Source organism: Watersipora subatra, chromosome 9 (genome assembly GCF_963576615.1).
Source record: "Watersipora subatra chromosome 9, tzWatSuba1.1, whole genome shotgun sequence".
Lineage (NCBI taxonomy): Eukaryota > Metazoa > Bryozoa > Gymnolaemata > Cheilostomatida > Watersiporidae > Watersipora > Watersipora subatra.
This window is the reverse complement of record NC_088716.1, coordinates 9,391,611-9,411,081: the sequence shown is the minus strand read 5'-3', so window position 1 is coordinate 9,411,081 and position 19,471 is coordinate 9,391,611. Positions and strand designations below refer to the sequence as shown.

General features: G+C 37.1%; 1 protein-coding gene across 1 annotated transcript; it reads right to left on the bottom strand.

Moving 5' to 3' along the window:
* Nucleotides 1–1,565: 1,565 nt before the first annotated feature.
* Nucleotides 1,566–11,305, bottom strand: LOC137404511 (baculoviral IAP repeat-containing protein 7-B-like). Its single transcript, XM_068090742.1, has 11 exons — nucleotides 11,241–11,305; nucleotides 8,625–8,760; nucleotides 7,949–8,236; nucleotides 7,602–7,694; nucleotides 4,735–4,978; nucleotides 4,481–4,617; nucleotides 4,102–4,221; nucleotides 3,818–3,892; nucleotides 3,611–3,695; nucleotides 3,405–3,510; nucleotides 1,566–1,848 (listed from the first exon to the last, which is right to left on the bottom strand). Exons 2-11 carry the CDS (start codon nucleotides 8,758–8,760, stop codon nucleotides 1,720–1,722), a joined length of 1,413 nt encoding a protein of 470 aa, XP_067946843.1. The 5' UTR covers nucleotides 11,241–11,305; the 3' UTR covers nucleotides 1,566–1,719.
* Nucleotides 11,306–19,471: the final 8,166 nt, after the last annotated feature.

Genomic DNA, 19,471 nt, shown 5'->3' with positions numbered 1-19,471 from the left:
CCTGGCTCACCACTAACTTCCGAGTTTTGAGCTTAAGTCGAGCGTTTGAGTTTTTAAGTCTCGCACAACCATAGTTGTGCTATTGTCGTGTCTCTAAAACTGTTATTTCACTAGCTGTCCGTGCATAGCTTTACTGTAAATGTTTGAAACTATACAACCATTCCTGTGAGCGGTTACAACCGTACAGCTGTTCTTTGAGCGGTTGTTAATGTGGTTGCTGTGCTGTGGGTGATTGTAGGTGTATATCGGTGTTGTGATTGTTTGCTGCTGTAGTTGTGTTGTATATGTTAACTTGTCAGAAGCTGAAGGTGTTTAGCCATACTTGCTGTTGTAGCACTATCCTACGAGTGAGGTAGGTGCAAAGCTGTCCCGTAAATGGTCGTAGCTACTCAAATGTAGGAATTTTATTGATATATATATATATTGATCACTGACATAGCATAAGAAACAAATATAGACATTCAAGCCGTAAGTGATGAATATTGTACAACTAATCTTGTTATGTACATGAATTACAAAATCTGCCAGATTTGACATGTGCAACCAAATAAATACCTTCACCAATGTACAATAACCCAAATGAAATTCTTACAATAATAAAGCAACAGTAGTGTGGAAATGAAACTCTATGAAATTGATCCTTTGATTAAAGGAATCATTAAAAAAATATCGTGCTTCAAAATGCTAAAATAAATTCTTGCAACAAGCTACATTTTCTATCCCAAAAGTATCAGGAAATATTTAAAGTTTCATATCTATTAACACTGAGTCTATTATGAGAAAGTTGGTATCAGTAAATAATCGCCATTTATAAAATCTATCAATCTGATTAGGAGTGCAATGTTCTTTGAATTGGCTATCTAGTTCACCGCTATTTACTTAATGTTAACAGCAATGTTAACAATGCTGTTAACAGCAATGTTAACATCATTGCTCAACAGAGTTGTTTCAACCGAATTGCTTCTTTAGATATAGATATGGGTTTGCACTTGTTATGAAAAAATTATAGTAAATAAGCAGTAGCAATTTTGCTGTGTGACTAAAAGCACTAGTCGAGGTAATGGACTTCTAGGTTATAAGCTTAACTTGATGATTTATGAGCGGCATTCAGAAGACTTAGCTCAGGTCAAGGACTACTTGACTGGCACCAGTGACTCTTGAGTAAAAATCACTTCATACCTGAGGTTCCTTCGCCACCTAATTACGCAAGGTTCTTGGTTATCGTCGATACACAAGAATAACTGTTTATTCCAGATGAATTGTGTTTCACTTTTTGTTTGTCAATAAATACCATCATCACTTACGGATATTGATAAACAAACCCGGAATCTAGATGTTGATTAGACGATATAAGCCATCTCACGACGTCAACGTGGCCTTGCCAAGAGATGGTTTCGCGCTAGGTAAAGGTATGTTAAAAGGAAGAACATGACATTCTTTACTGGGACAGCAGATTTCAGAGACTATGGTCTCCGAATTTGGGTAGTCAATGTATTGAGTAGCATGACACAAAATATTTCCTGTCTCTCAACGTAACCAACTTGAACGAGACGGTTTCGCACTAGTTAAAGGTGGGCTAAAAGGAAGAAATGGCATTCTTCACAGGAACAGCAAATTTCAGTGATGGTGGTTTAGAAATTTGGGCAATCAATATATTGAATAGCACGACACAAAAATCTTTCCTGTCTCTCAACGTAACCAAGTTGAACTTAGATGCAATTAGGCGAGGAAGGTCCTGCAGGCACCCTTCACAAGGCTGCCACATGCTGGGCATTTCGCAGGGAGATTTCCTTTGCTGCAGTCCTGACAGAGGCAATAACATCCACAAGGAAGGACAACTGCTCCAGACTACAACAAACAAACATGCATTAGTCCACAATAAACTATAACTACCGTAAAACCTCTAATTGAATGTCACCCTTATTTGACTACCACTTTGACATTTTTTGATTTTTACGAACCCATAATATCAAGTGATCAGTAGAAAAGTGTCCACAAAATTGTACTAATAATGACTTGGTTACATCAAAGACAGTAAATTATTTTATTGTTTCTGTTCGTATCAAAGTTCGTTTTCCAACTCCCAAAGCAACACCATGGAAATAATTATTAACTGTATCAGGCTAACAGCAGTTCCTTGTTTAACACAGTATTGGTACTTCGACCAATGTGAAAAACGTTTTACATTTACAGTGGTATATGAACGACTAGTTTTGGGCTAAAAGCTGTGCTGGGAGATGCAGCTAAAATTTTATCATTGGTGCAAAATACAACGCGTCGAAGCTCTGCTCTGCTCAATAAATTGTTGGACAATAGTATTGACTAGTTTAGCAGTGCTGAAGAAGAGTTGAGGTCAAAAAACATAGTCGAAGGTATCGAACAGCCAGAAGATGTTCATTCTATTCCATCAAAAGCAGAAATCGCCAACAGTCGCAACTGGCTGAGCAAACAATGCAAATATTTTTGTTTCAAAGATGTTAATTTTTATTTCTGCATGTATTATAAGTATACTTCGGTTATATCAGTTGCTTTTGAATATTTTTATATATTTGTAGCATTTGATAGATTATTATATAACTCATTTAAATTTGCAAATTTATAACATATTATTTGATAGTAACCTTGCAGTTATTTTAACAATGGCTTACAATTGTTCGACGCTCAATACTCTTCTTTACATTGTAGCATACGAAAAGCCAGTTTTGGCTGCAAACTGTAGCAAATATATCAATGAGTGCAATGAGCTTCATGCACCATTACTAAATATAGTTATCAAATGACAATATGATCAAATTTAGAATGAAAGCTCCAACAACTTGCAAAGCAGGGCACAGGTTATAATATCATCCCAGGTTAATTGCAAGCAATAAATATAAACTGGTAGGGATATTTCTCGGTTTCTCAATGCATACTTATTAAGAGATCTTTGACAAGTTAGAGGTAAGTTAGCAGATTTATTGCTTCCGAATGGGTTAATGTCGATCTGCCCGATGAAGAGAGCAAAATATTGAGGACATGTGTTTCATCTCTAAAATGGTTAAATTTATCTTCCTAAAATTCTACGACCTATTTGAAAAATACAACACCAGCCTCTATTTGAACGCCAGCCTCTATTTGAACGCCAGCCTCTATTTGAACGCCAGCCTCTATTTGAACGCCAGCCTCTATTTGAACGCAACCTCCGTTTGACCGCCACCATTATATGGGGAAAGGGTGGAAAAATAGAGCGTCAGGGCATTCAAATAGAACTTTGTCGATATATTAACCTACGGATATTACATGTAGTTACCCACAATCAAATCAAACTGATCAATAATGAAATCAATGTTAAAGGTAAACTATTGACTCATTGAAGCCCTACTAATAAATATATAGCTAATGATAGAATAGTAAGGAAAGCTCACCGTGTTCTTTCTGCACTTTTTACATCTGAGAGCATCAACCAGGTCCTTACATTCCTGCTCAGATGCATCATTGGGGTTTGTGATCAGCTCAGCCACGTTTATCCTCCTATAAGAATATAAGGTTGCGTTATACAGAGGGAGACAATGTTATTAGTGAGAGTACTCTAATGTCAACCAATAGGAACAGTCAAAGATGAGTTACCCACCTTCCTGGTTGAGTGGTTGAATCAGTAAAATCGTTTGTGACTGATTGATCATCCTTTCTCCTCGCTACTTCCTTCTTATATTCCTCTGTAATCATTAAAAGTTTTTTAGCGAGTTGATTGGTTGAACAGTTAATATATAATGACCTCTAATAATGTCAATGACTGCTAGTAATGACCAATGACGTCTAATTGACTCTCTACACTTACCTAGAGGGATGGAGTTGCCCTCAAACAGCTCCTGTACTATCTCCACCAGCTTACTTTGTTCCTCAAATTCCACATCTACAACCACAATAGAGTGAGTTCCTCACCTCATTGAGTGGTACATAACCAGTAAATTCAGACTCTTAATTACACCCTACTATGATCTAGTAGACTTGATGTCAAGGTCAGTTACTAACTAGAGTCGATGACTAAAAATGACCTTGATTTACACAAAGACATCATCATACATCGGTTTTGTAGACAATATCAATGTCTTCGAAACTTACTATCATTGGCTTCATAGGCCTTTGCTATGATCTCAGCTGGATACTCAAGTAATAGACAGTATTTGTATCCATTAAGTTCCTCAATAGACACTGGCTCTTCACTTGTTTCCATGTCTTCCTCTACAGCAGTACAGACAAGGTTAACTAATATACAGAGGTCTGTAAACACTGGTGGAGTTTACACCACAAATTGAACAGAGTAAATAAGATACATGACCTACTTTATTAAACAAGACCATTTAGTAGACAACATGTTTACTTCTGGCCTTGTTTAGTTAATAAAATATATATCTAGGTCGGGATGACGTAATATACTGCTATCAGATGTGAAAAGGTTGGTCAAGAACCAAGAACTGAAATAAACGGATACACAACTCACCAAGAAAAGAAACATCTCCCTTGTTGTAAAGCAGGGTTTCTGCAGTAGCGACATTATCGGGAGTCATCTGTAGCCGCACAGTTTTGATGAAAGCCAATCCCTTTGTTTGTTGAACAAAAGTGCAGCCTGGGTACCACCTAAAGACGAACATAAGTGCTACTAAATCCTGCAATACAATTTACTTCACACAAAGCTAATTAGTCGAAATTGTAACAACTATTCTTAAGCAAGTTACGAAAGGTTTAAACACATACTTTGCATGTTCTGCCCAAGGATCGTCTCCCTTGCTCCACATCTCAAGGGCTCCATCGCACCAAAAACACTTCACTTTGTCTCCGATGCCTTCATACAGAAAGCCAGCTTCACAAAGCTTGTCTGCAGCTATTGGGTTACCGCTAGGGTATCGTCGGTATGTATCCATTCTCTTACTGTAGACACTCATAGGTGGATCCTTGGGTTTGATCGTGTTGATATTCAGGTCACCAAGAGAGGCTGGTTCTGTATAACCGAGTAAAAACAGATATAGCTGACATTTAAAGACCAATTATTATAGTGTCATGAAAAGGTTAAGGCTGACATTATGCAAAATGAAGTAGCTGGAGCGTAGCAGTGTATCAAAAGCTACTTTCATATGACACCTGGTAACAGGTGACCCAGAAAAGCTGACACGTATTGAGCCATACAGTTAAACCTTGATGTAGGCAGGCGACACACTTGGACGACATACGCACAAATATTTCTGTAAGCGTCAAAAGCATAAGGCTAAACAATTATGTAGAGCAAGTAATTATATAAAATTATGTAAAATAAAACTACATAAAAATCAATAGCTATATGTACGAAAATAAATAAATAAAAGTAATAATAAAAAAAGATTTTATTATTACGCCCTCTTTACATTAAAGACGCCATATTTACATTAAAGACGGGTGAAAAAAGGTTTATTCTCGTGACTAGGTAGAGGTGATGACAGAGACTTGGAACAGTTCAACTTACAAACTACCATATATTATTCAGATTTTTGTCGTCTTACTTTGGATATCACATTTTTGATATCCACTTGACAGTCCCGAGAGATCTGCAGACAGCACCAAGGGAGATCATACTGAGTAATCACTATGCAAAATAATTAATTTGTAAAGCGTCAAGGTGGCTGAGTGGCGAAGTGATTAGAGCACATGTCAGTAAACCAGTTAATCGGAGTTCAATTTCTGCGCGAGGCAGTTTCTCCTAATGCTCTTAGTGAGGCTTTGGACAGACTGACACGGCTCTTATTATAGTAATGGTTGTTATGTCCGGCTTCTACTCCTTGCAGGCTGTTTCAGTTCTTTAAGATGTCTGCTGGACTGCTTAAAATACTTTTTAAAGTATTGGTTCAAAGATGATTGCTCAAGCATTTCTATAATTTATCGCTTTGATTCAGAGATAAGAATTTCCTTTTGACATTTTACACCACTACCACTCGTGCTAGTCTGTTAGGTGTCAATGATGGTCAAACTAAAAAAGGAAGAAGTTAAACACCTTAATAATGCTTGACAACCAAACTATATGAAGGATAACTGCATACATCTCTGTCTTTCTCTCTCCAAGTGCCACATTTAATGAGGACGTGGGCGATCATCGTTCTCAGTCACTTCCTATTCCTTGTTCTTTCAACAATGCTCGCTCCAAAACTTCTGCTTTCTCTCTTTCTGGTGGTTGAGCCGCCATGCATTTGCTTGGACTTGCCAAGTAGGTCATTCGCTTTCTGCCCCTTCTCCGTGTTCCTGCTACCATCAAGTTTTCTAGACCCTCCTTCACATTATGTGCTCTAAAAACTCAAGCTGTCTTTTCCTGTTTGTTTTTATCAAGTTCCTTTCTCTCTCTGCTTTTCTTAATACTTCCATATTTGTGATGTGATTCATCAAATATATTTTAAACATTCACCTTAGGAACCAGACTTCCACCGCTTCCAGTCTTCCTTCCATCTGAGTTGAAATTGTGAAACACTCACTGCCATATGTAAGGATGGAGTATACATAACAATCCAGCACGACAGCAAAAAGTCATGGTTATACACAACTGCGTACATTCCAATTGATTTACAAAACTACATTTCTGAGAAACTCTGACTTATGTACATTCAGAGTTACTTCAGGAAGGGAGTGTATATTTGCTCAAAATTTACACTGTACACTAGAAATGCTTCAGTTGAGGTGGTGATAAATCCAAGTTTTACTGTATGTTGAGGTGATAATAAGTAGAGGTTTTACTGTATGTAGAGGTGATCATAAGTAGAGGTTTGACTGTATGTTGAGGTGATCATAAGTAGAGGTTTTACTGTATGTTGAGGTGATCATAAGTAGAGGTTTTACTGTATGCTGAGGTGATCATAAGTAGAGGTTTTACTGTATGTTGAGGTGATCAAAAGTAGAGGTTTTACTGTATGTTGAGGTGATCATAAGTAGAGGTTTGACTGTATGTTGAGGTTATCATAAGTAGAGGTTTTACTGTATGCTGAGGTGATCATAAGTAGAGGTTTTACTGTATGTTGAGGTGATCAAAAGTAGAGGTTTTACTGTATGTTGAGGGGATCATAAGTAGAGGTTTTACTGTATGTTGAGGGGATCATAAGTAGAGGTTTGACTGTATGTTGAGGTTATCATAAGTAGAGGTTTTACTGTATGTTGAGGTGATAATAAGTAGAGGTTTTACTGTATGTTGAGGTGATCATAAGTAGAGGTTTCACCGTATGTTGAGGTGATAATAAGTAGAGGTTTGACTGTATGTTGAGGTGATCAAAAGTAGAGGTTTTACTGTATGCTGAGGTGATCATAAGTAGAGGTTTGACTGTATGTTGAGGTGATCATAAGTAGAGGTTTTACTGTATGTTGAGGTGATCACAAGTAGAGGTTTGACTGTATGCTGAGGTGATTATAGGTAGAGGTTTGACTGTATGTTGAGGTGATCATAAGTAGAGGTTTTACTGTATGTTGAGGGGATCACAAGTAGAGGTTTTACTGTATGTTGAGGTGATCACAAGTAGAGGTTTTACTGTATGTTGAGGTGATCACAAGTAGAGGTTTGACTATAATATATATTTCATAATATTTTGTACAAAAAGTAGTCAACAAATACTCACTTCTATCATCCCTGACAGAGCTACTCAGTTGACTTGTCATGAGGTCTTTAGGAAGTCCGCAGTTACTCATAGGGATATTCTGACACGGCTTGTCTACAACATGATAATCAACACGCTATATTACAACTACAAAATAACAGGCTGTAGAAATGCACTTGTGATGGAAACATCTATCATGATATGCACAAAACTTCATTTTTGTGTTCTTTTTTAGATTGTATCTAGGATTTAGGAAGCTAGCAAGAAAATGTTCCATTGAAACGATTTATCGTTAGCAAAACAACCATTCCGCGAAACTATCCGAGTTGCTAATAGTAGAAATACAATATTCATCATATGCAACTCACTTTGAACCATCTTGCAGTAGTTGAAGAAATTTCTATGCTGATACTTGGGTACATCTCCCCTCTCCCAGTTTCTGACGATTCCACCACAGAAGGCGCACTGCACTCTGTCTGCTACACCGGTGTAGTAAAACCCCTCCTTAGCGCAGTCATGAGCCTTGACTATTGTTTCTATTGGCCAGTGAGCAGCAAAGGTTCGCTGCCTTTCTCTCTCTGAGACCATGAGAGACTCTTTCTCTTCCTGACTCAGTTTTAGGAAGGCATAGAGGAACTCCTTGTCTGACATGCGATCTACGATATAAAAGAAGAAAAATTATTTCCTCAAGTTTGCGTAATACAAATATTTTTGCTGTAAGCCCTGTAGTCAACAGCTAAATAGAATGTGATGACCCAGTTCACGATTATATCGAATAGCATAACACTAATGACATGAGCAAACAACTCTAGTATAATTGTGTCTGATTTAAATAATATCTGAAATTTGTTCACACTAATCGTGATGTTGTTGAACAAATTCCCTGCCATGCAGTTTCCATTCAATCGCTTGTTTGTCATACATACTCTGAAAATAATATTTTTAACATAATTTATTATTAGGAAAAAAAACGATTTATATAGTTAAATACTTAGAATTTAAAGGTTTGCCAAGTTTTGAAAAAAATTGGCTGCACACACTCACCAAACTGATCTTTCTTATCTTTTGGAATGCCAGGTGGTGGACCAAACCTTCCAGGTATCCAGTCATATCCTGGTACATACTCAGCAGCTTGCCTGCGACGATCTACGTCCAATGCATCAAAATTTCTCTCTGGCATCTAAATAATTAATTATGACAAATTTACAAATGTTATAGTTTACACTAGTACCTTAAAATATTTTGAAATGTTTGAAATAAGTTTAGTAAAACCTAAAAAAGAAAACAATAGGTAGACTCAGGCCTGCATTTCTTGGGGCTGCTGGGCGGCCGAGCCATCCCAACCTTTTAGTGATTTTTGGCGGCTAAGTACCGAGAATTGCAGCCTAAGCTCATTCACTTAAAATTGAAAATACCAACAACTAGTTTACTAGCGTTCTATGTTGTCTCCGTGGTGATCTCGCCAATTGAGTGATCTTGTGAGACTTTGTTAACACTTGGAAACTGAACTTTATTGCTTGTAGTGGAGGTGTGAAGACGACCCCTAATCTTGCATTTTCCTTATCGTATAAAACTAATGCAGTGAGTGAGAGATCCTTTTCTGCATTGAAGCGATTCAAAACATCGACGAGGAGCACTATGGGACATGCTCGTCTAAATATTTACCCGCGTCTGTACAGTCTCAAGCACCAGCAAAAGCTGTGACTTGGAAAAAATTGTCTCAGTATTGATTTAATCATTTCCGGTCGGCAACAAAGTTGGAATTATAGTACAATACGCACAAGCGTCACAAGGTATCAGGTGGTACTAAAATATTGCTATTGGACGGTAGTAAGTTCCATACTCTTGTTGTACGAATGAAGAATAATCTTTTAATATTATACATATATAAAGATGTTGAAATAGATAAAGAATACGCTGTGAAAGATTTCTGCCATGGACACATTGACAGAACAAGAGTCATTGCAATAAGGAAGTAAAATAAATAGCTCTTGTTCCTTACAGATATCTGTAGTGTAATGACTTTTATATCGTTCGTTGAATAAAGAACAAGTTTTGCCTATCATGAATCATAAACAATATATCTATGTGTATTTTGATGCTTACAATTGATTGCATTTATGCATACTTTGAGGGTTGTTGATGCTTAAAAGGTCCAGAGCTTCGGGGCGCTGCCCTGAACCTCATTGGGGGCTTACACCACCCCCAAACCCCCAGGTGTTTATAACTGGTCGCCTAACATTTGCAGCCCCAACTTGCGACCAGGGAATACAAGCTTGCGTAGACTTATCTCATGGGTACAGATATATAAAGTTGATGAAACAGTGAAGGGGTGTCATGATGACTGTTACCTCGAAATTCATTTAGATGCAGTAAAAAATCGATTTAGAAAAAAAATATATACATATATTTGAGGGTTGAAGAGTTGAACAACAACTACGGATGGCTTGGCAGTTTTATAGATCCTGCAAATAATGTTGAAGACCTCAAATCTTGCATTGTTATAAAGCTTTTCTTCGCATAAGACCCAAGACGTATTATGCTTGAGTTAAGTAATTTAAAAGTAGCATCACAATAAAAATGTAGAAAATAATATACCCTTCGCTCACATTGAGAACAGGGGATGACTCCCGATATCGGATTGTGCAAAACGGATTTGGCAAATACAATCAAATACATAATGCGTTCCCATGCGTTGCCTAGCATTTCCGAAAATACCTTGAAACCAGTGGTAGCCATCACACAAAGCTCGAGAAAATTACAAAACAAACGACCACAGCAAAAAAATTTATTAATTCAACTCAATTGTTGGCAAACTATTACTTACTGATAATATTAGCGTATGTTAAAAGTTGTGTTAGTTTTTTTCTCGACGAAGATTTCACGGGCGGTTAGCGCTATTGTTGCGCACATAGATGTAGTAAAGGGTTTACAATATCTATCGTTGCGCATTTCATACAGTCAACCAATCAGCGTAGAACGAAGTTCGGGCAGTCAAGCGGAATACCTGGATAACTGGTTGGAAAAACCATCACATAAACGGGTTTCCCAGCGTACAATATCTAAACTACGCATCATGTGACGTGCCATTTTCTGTAAATCTCACAACGTAGAAGGAGGATTATTGGTGGCGCTTACAGAAATATTTGGGATATTTCCAAGCTCCGCCATTTTGCGATTATGAAAGGTTACAACAAAACTTAAATGGAAAACTTCAGATATAGCTTGCAAAACAAGGTAACGTAATATTGTCTTCATAAAAGTACATAGATGGGTTAAAAGTGAGTAAGCATTTATCCTGTTGTAGTGATTGGCACCTCGCTGCAACACCAGTGGTTTTGCTGGTCTGACCTAGAATGAAGAATATGAGCAATATTTATTGTAGTAATCAATAGTCAAGAACTGTTATGTTAAAACCATTGTTGGTGCTGTGTGTTATGAAATGAAGTGATGAACAACTGGCATAAAAAATGATTGTATGTTTTTGGGAAAACCAGTATGCTTGAGAGTATGAAGTAATTGTCTCGTAGGCAATGTTTAAAAAAGCGGGTTGCCAAAGTAGGCTCATTAATGGGTTTGTACACGGATGAAACTTTGAATTTCAGCAAATACTTTTAACAATAGCAAAAAATTGAGTGCTTTACACGTTGTAAAACTTACCTTTAATAACAAAAGAATTTTTCTACCAACAATTCTTCGCAGCTTACAAATTAGGTAATACTGACTGACGCTCCCCTGACGCCAACTGAATGAGACAACCGCGATAAGTATTTGTGGGCGGTTCGCTGGGCGGTACCACAGATGAAAAGCCAATCTTTGCGTTTTGTATTTTAGATGTAAATTTATATACCAGGTATGCTATGAAAAAAAACAGGCGCAAACTCCTAGAAAAAAAGTTTTAAAATTGTGTGAAATATTCTGGCTACGTGAAAAAACAACTTCGTTAAACTAGAATCAGTAGAAATATGGTACTTATGAACGTTGAACTTAACACCCTGAAATGCTAATCACGTGACTCTTACACTGATAGCGATATGTAATGCATGCGCCATATCGGAGAGTTAATCATGTATTAGTTCCGTATTTGAACAAACAGTGAAAAACGACAGAAACGTACGTGTTGAATGGTTATTTTCTACCTGAGTGTTAATGAAAACTCCTACACAAGGCTTAGAGTGCCCTGATAGAAGAAAACCTATTTATAACATATGGAGTAGGATATAATAAATGATAAGTGGATGTAAAACAGGTTTTCTTGGACCATATCATTCATACAAACTGGTGTATTACAGATACATAAGCCCAGCAAAAGATATATTCAGGTAAATAACATTTGTTCTATTATATTACAGATTATATTACAGGTTATATCACAGATGCATAAACCATAATGGAGAAACTTAGCACATGAAGTAATTCGTTAAAAACAATACATATGCTGCCAAAACAGAAACTTGTTTTCAAGATTTAAGTGACAATAGCTCATGAATGTATGATATATATAATACAGTATCTGTAAAAGATGGAATAAACTACTGCAACAACTAAACGGAAATTAAAAACAGTTGTAATGGGGGATAATCAAAATAGTGCAAACAAGGAAATGCAGGGAGTACTGTAAACAGATGATTAAACTTATAGATTCACATTACAAAAACTGTGTAGAAGGAGATTTGTATTCCACTGGATACTGACCCAAGGTGCATCAGAGTTTCTTACAACTAAATCAGATTAGAAATAGCAGTACAACAAAAGCTACAGATGAATATTACAATGATGACATTGTTACTGGCCTTTAAAAAGTACTGCTTTAGTATATTTTATGCCGCAAAGATGCACCTTGCAGTTTTAATGTACGATTTTTAGCATAATGATGCTGTCGGAGATCATAAAACGACTGATTGAGGTTTCTCATCAATGACGCAGTGGTTGGATATGCCATCTGCTGTGTCCGTAAAGTGTTTCCCAAGGCATAGCACATCACTAGATCCTACAATACTGATATCATGCACCGCACAATGGAGTGGATCTGGCTTTGCATTAATACAAAAGTATCGACCATCAGCTAGCAAGATCCTGATGACACTGCCTGATGGACGCACCAATCTTCCATTGTTTTGCAGCCCGAGTAGGGTATAGAGATGTCGGTACTGGATACTTGACTTAGTGGTAGCCAGCGATTGACTGCCAATGTCACGTGACAGCACTTTAGTTAGCTTTCGCACGATGTAGCTCGCTATATAGACTATACTGTTACCAATAACAGAACTTTTAACATCTGAAATCATTGTGAGCTCCAAAAACTATGGCGCCTTACAGCGCCTCGCGTTGCGCGTTCACAACTCGAGTTGTACAACTCGAGTTGCCGTGTTGTCCAACTCGAGTTGCCGAATTGTACAACTCGGTCTGGGTTTATGATTAACTCGAGTTGTGTTATACGCAAAACTAACACGGGTTTGTAAAAAAGCAAATTGAGTAATTGGGGTGTCTCATTTACAGAACATTTACAGAAATTTAATAATAATAGTTTAAATATATAGACACATTTAAATTATATATATATTGGCGATATTTGCGCATATTTATTTCTACAAATATAACGAGACAAAAACAATTGTAGAATGTAAAAAGCAACCTAAAAAACAATCTATGTGGGAGGTAGGCCACTTCTTTTTCAAATGAAAAAAGAGTTATCTCTCTAGAACCTGACAAAAAACTGAATGAACACCGAAAATGAACATAGAAATTATTTCAACGACGTTTAATGATGCACCAAAATAAATTCCATATACAGCTGTATAGAAAATGTAGCCAGAGAAAATGAAATGATGAGATGTTCTCAAGCCGAGTAGTTGAACTCGAGTTGCTGTTAAAAGAACTCGGCCTGGATTTTTGATGAACTCGAGTTGTGTAACTCGAGTTGTACAACTCGAGTTATTTTTGCAAACTCGAGTTGGTAAATATAACTCGAGTTGTACAACTCGAGTTGCAAACTCGGCGCAGTATAATTCGCTATTAGCTCTAGTTTTACAGTACATACCTAGTTTAATTTCTATTAGCTAACGGGGGCCTATTGATGTACCATTGTTAATATAACCAGATCTACGGTTATGCTACCGTAATACCAATATATTGCACCTTACTTTTGAAAAGTCGCGTTGCGTGTTCACAACTCGAGTTGTGAACGCGCAGCGCGAGGCACTGTAAAGCGCCATAACAAACTGATCAACTTCTGGAGTAGCCTGTATCATGAGAATCTCGCCTTGAGCAGTAACATTACCTGTCTTACCAGCATCTGATTCTGCACCACATTTGCTGATAATTTTGCGAAAGGTAGCCTTAAACTCAGTAACGGTAGGATTATTATTCCAACCACCTAAAAAAACCATCAATTATAACAATTACATAAAATCAACAAAAATGGATTTCTTATTCACATAACACATAGTACCCTTAAGATACAACAATACAACTATGATCATGGCTACAGATGAAAGCTGTAGTCATGATCCTAAAAATTAAATAGGTCGAAATGCTACCATATCGCTATGCAAAATGAAAATGTGGCAATTTTCACTGGAATTCATTCAAACACATCTTAGGCATAACGCTTAATGAAAATTTATTTATCAAGCATGCAAGTGGATTGCTTCCATGAGATTATTTCAACAAAAATGACAACATACAAATTGCAGAAATACTGCAAAGAAGTACAAACCATTGCCACAGATGCATTACTAGAGAGATTCACACCAACATCTTCTGCTAAGCTGCAGACATAATATTCATAAGCACTTGCTGTGGCATCTGCCATTATTTTGCGTGCTGTTTGAGGTTTCTGAACGAAAATTAGATATACCTATTTCAAGTTGAACAACCTAGCAGCGTGCTTGACAATATCGTTTTGAATTCAATCGTTGAAAAGCACCATTCAACATTGAAAAAAGAAACCTATAAATGACTAGGCGGTGTAAACAGTGCGGTCACAGCATTTGGTTGCAGTCGAACATTCTGGCCTGTTCTGTCAAAACATGTATCATTGAATTATTCGTTGCAGACAAGTGTCCCAAGACCAGGCTTATTCACTCTTCTGCAGTTGTGATACCATTGTAAATAACCATAGTAAATAACGAGAGTTCCCAGTTACTTTGTTTGGAAATCTAAAAAAGTAAGATGGAACTGTAGTATTTAGTTAGCAACAGTAGGAATAGCAATAGTATTAGGCCTATTACCCTCACCTCCTTAAAATAAATAAATAATATTATAGGCACTACAAACATTTTTTTAAATATTTATTTAGAAATAACCCGATGGTTTGTAGTTCCTAAATATTACACGAAGAAAAGTTTAAAATTTAAAAAATAAAAAACCTTCGTTCTGGAGGAAAAATTTCACTCACTAGCTTATAAATTAATCTAATCACCGACAACATAGTCACATTCGCACACTCAGTAGTGACACTGATCGGCTCTCACTCACCCAGTGACTAACAGAGTAGAACTAACTAGTGGCAGTACTAACTAGTAGTAGCACAACTAGTAGTAGTAGTTGTAGACTTTAGCAATAGTAATAGAACTAGTAGTAGAAGTGACTCACTTGTGAAATGTAGTGCCCTTTTCTTTGAAAGTCCATTCCTGCGGTTTTTGCAGTTGATGGAATAGCATGGTGCACCTACATCCTTCTCTCTCTTACATGAATTATTAGTAGTAATCTCAGTAGTCTGTCCCTTTGATTTAGAGGTGTATTTGTGATCTTCCATAGCTGGTAAATTGGAAACTAGATTTTTCTTCTCACATTGAACACAATGAAATTTACTCACACGATTAACTCAACATGGCGCAGGCCGGATTTCCATACTCGTGAATGACTTTGGCCATTCCAACGGTTTTGAGCTCAATGGCGATAGCTTTACATTTTTCTTGTCGAACGTGCATTTTGGTTAGCAGGCTTTGGGAGGTTGTTTGTTTCCTGACCCTTTATTAGCATGGATTGCAACTCTAAATTTCCTGCTGCTTTAAAATAAATCCAACTTCCTCTGCTTTGCTGGCGCACTGGGATGTTGTGCAATTTAGCAAATTGTCAGCCCAGTTGCTTATTGAAAATGATGCTTGCTGGTGCACTGTGTTGCTGGTGCAACTTAAGAGATTGCCAACCTTGTCACGTGTTGGCGATGATGCTTGCTGGTGCAATGCAGACGATTTCTAGCTAGTTGATGCTTGGAGAAAAATCCAGAGAATGTTGTAGTACGTCTTATATTGTACACAAGAATGAATATAACCATACATGTAGAGGTATTTATATCTTAGAAGGCGGGCCTTAGCAAGTTCAAGAGGATAAAGATAATGGCTAGTCGTATAATTTATATATAAATCGCTTAGTTTGTGTGTCCGTCCTTCTGTATGTCCAGCTATAGCTATTAAAACTTTGGAATGAAGAATCCGTATCACAGAAGATTTGATGTCAGAACCTCCCATTTGCCAGGCAAATATCTTACTATTAAAACTAAGCGAGATTGGTAGATTCATGAAGCGAAATATGTCGCTATGTGGTTGAAAATATGCATACCGCTCTGCAAGGCGCAACATCATTTTATGCTTGCTCTCACAGCTTTTATTAGTAAAAACTCCATGTGCTAGCTTAATCAAATTAGCCAATGTGCCACACTAATGACAAGTGGCAAGCAACTACATCATCTGTCATTGATTATAAGCTGATTTTAAATACCTGTGCAATGCCAGACATTCCGCTAGTAGTTACTATAAAACCAATGATTATATGATGGTTTGTCCCATTATACAAATATATTGATTACGCGCACAAAAAGGAATATCATATAGTTTGTTGTTTGTACCAGTTCAGGTCATTATACCTTTAGGAGTCAAAGTGTATCAGTCCCTGTTAAATAATGACCATATCTGAAATAAATACCACACTATATATGCTAATGAGAATTCTAAACATTGCCTCATATTCTACCACAAGAATTACTTATTTTAGTTTTTACTCGCCCTTAATAGAGTACACATCTGAAACATGGAATCCATTTGATAAATCGTTAATCGATGAACTTGAAAAATTAATAGAACAAGTTTTAGATGAGAATACATTTAACTAACTGGGATCATTTTATCTAACTATCCAAAGTTGCTAATAGTTGAAATACAATATTCGTCGCACGCGACTCACTTTGAACCATCTTGCAGTAGTTGAAGGTTTCATGCTGGTTTTATGCTGATGTTTTATGTTGGAGGTTTTATGCGGGCACGCCTCCTCTCTCCCAGTTCCTGATGATTCCACCACAGAGGCGCACTGCACTCTGTCCGCCACACCAGTGTAGCAAAACCTTTCCTTAGCAGTCATGAGCCTTGACTATTGCTTCTATTGGCCAGTGAGCAGCAAAGGTCCGCTGCCTTTCCTTCTCTGAGACCATGAAAGACTCTTTCTCTTCCTGACTAAGACTTAGGAAAGCATACAAATACTCCTTGTCTGACATGTGATCAATATTAAAAGAGAACAAGACAGAAATGTGAGCCCATGTTTATTACAAGGTGGTAGAATCAAAAACGAAACGTGATGGAATAGAAATCTAAAATCATTATACAAATTACAATATAGATTGAGACTGGGAGCTGGAGGACTTGATGGGGTCAACATACACAAGACACACACACACACACACACATTATACAATTTCAAGGTTCACACAATCCTTTAGAGATCAAACCTCTAGTTGCTAGATGGTAAGTTTAAGTCCCCACATTGTTGACACAAATTGTTTATGAATAAAGCCATTTTTGGCCTGATTGTGACGCGCGGGACATTAGAATCGGTACACCCATCCTACAACTTCAATGTTCACACAGTGCTTTAACGATTAACCCTCTAGCTACCAGATGGTAAGTTCAAGTTACCGTCAAGACAAAAATCCTTTATAAAACTTTTAAAGATCTAATTTACCATAATTTATGATGAATGATAAATTGGTGGTAGAATGTATATAACCAGATTTACCACACCAAAGCTTCTTGCAATATCATAAGCTACTTTAAAATTAGTGTACACATGACTAGATTATTAGTGCAAATGAAATAACAAGCCGGGGTTCTAGAGATAGAAGGGCAACAATATTTAAATTACCTCTGGTAAACATTAACCTGTTAAAACAGAACTAAAGAAATATACACGCTGTGTTTTACAGACATTCACTCTATAGAGACACTTGAACTGTTTCTTGACTCTATGAAAATAATTGTAGCCAAAACAAAATGGTTGACATGTGAAATTAAGTTTAGTTTTTGGTAGTCTTTTGATAACTAATGAAAAGGTTTATCCTTACATACCTATCTGGTTAGATTATCGTAAGATGAATACTAGCATCTTAATTAAATGGTATCAGAGGTTGATAAAACTTTCATGAAAGATGATTGCTCGTTTTTATTTGATCAAACACTGTACAAGGAGAGTTCTCTTGTTTTACTCAAATGCATTCAAACCTATGTTATAGAGATGCGTAACACTGCGACTTGAATGAAATTGCCGATATGACAAACTAGAGCAACTAGTGACATCATTAAGCACAAATTTTTTTGAGCATTCTAACTGCTATCAGGTTTTGTCAATTTTAGCCTTGAAACATCCTGACAGTCAGATCACCTCAAACATAAAAAAATCGCCAATGATAGAAAATACTGATACTTTCTGATAAAATCCACTAAAATTCTGTCCAAGTACATCTTTAAAAATTCAACTTTCATTTTCTAATTTATTCTTAGAATGTTTACTTGACTCACCAAATTGCTCCTTCCTACTTTTTGGAATACCAGGTGGTGGGCCAAACCTTCCAGGTATACAGTCATATCCAGGTACATACTCAGTAGCTTGCCTGCAGCGGTCTGTATCCAAAGCATCAAAGCTTCTCACAGGCATCTGGATGATTTGTGATGACTAAAGTAGCACTACATGCATATTTGTTGAAACCGTTTTTAAGTGGCTAAGAAGTCCTGTTCATGAAGGTTCACACTAAAAATAGTTAAAATTTATTTTTTCTCAGTATTTTAGGCCATTTTAAATACAAAATACACGAAGATATTGAATAAAACTTGTCAGGTTCACAAGATCTGGACACTGTTAGATCAACATGTTACAATAAATCAGTCTGTATAAACACATGCACGTGTACGCATATACATGTGAATATACACAATTCCATGTGCTTCGAACACAGATTTAAGAAGAGGCATTGTTGCATAGAAATGCTGCAAAAACGACATACCAATAGGGAATGCAGCCAAACCACAGAATAAGCATATAATACGTACAAGCAGCAAGACGCCCAAAGAACTCAAAAAATCTAATAATTGGAAAATGTCAAAAATAAATTAGAAACTTCAAAATGAGAGGAATCAATTATAGAAATTGCCTCAACACCAGATGGAGACCATGCCAAAGGGAAGTCGAAGCAATTAAACCTACCAACCACCATCATCAAGAAAATACCAAAAAAACATTAGAGACGAATCAAATGAGTCACATACAGATCTGGCACTCCTGTCAAACATGACCTAGATACCAGGAGTAAGTCACGAGCTCCACCCTACATGCCGACATCACGTGCACCAACTGAAGACTTACACAAACAAGATATCTTCACACCCTTGACAAAAAACATTGAACCTTAACACTCAACCTGCACCCACAAGCTAACCATTCTACATGCCAGACATCTATAAAAGAGAACAGCTCCAATGACTCAGCATCTCTATCTCCATCCCTTTCTTTTCCCAAGAACCTCTTTGGACCCTCCCTCCTCTGCTTGCTGAGGTGTCTCTCTTCCCCCTCCCCTTCCCCTCTAGAGCCTCTCTTTCTCTTCCCTCTACCTCTGGGGCCTCTAC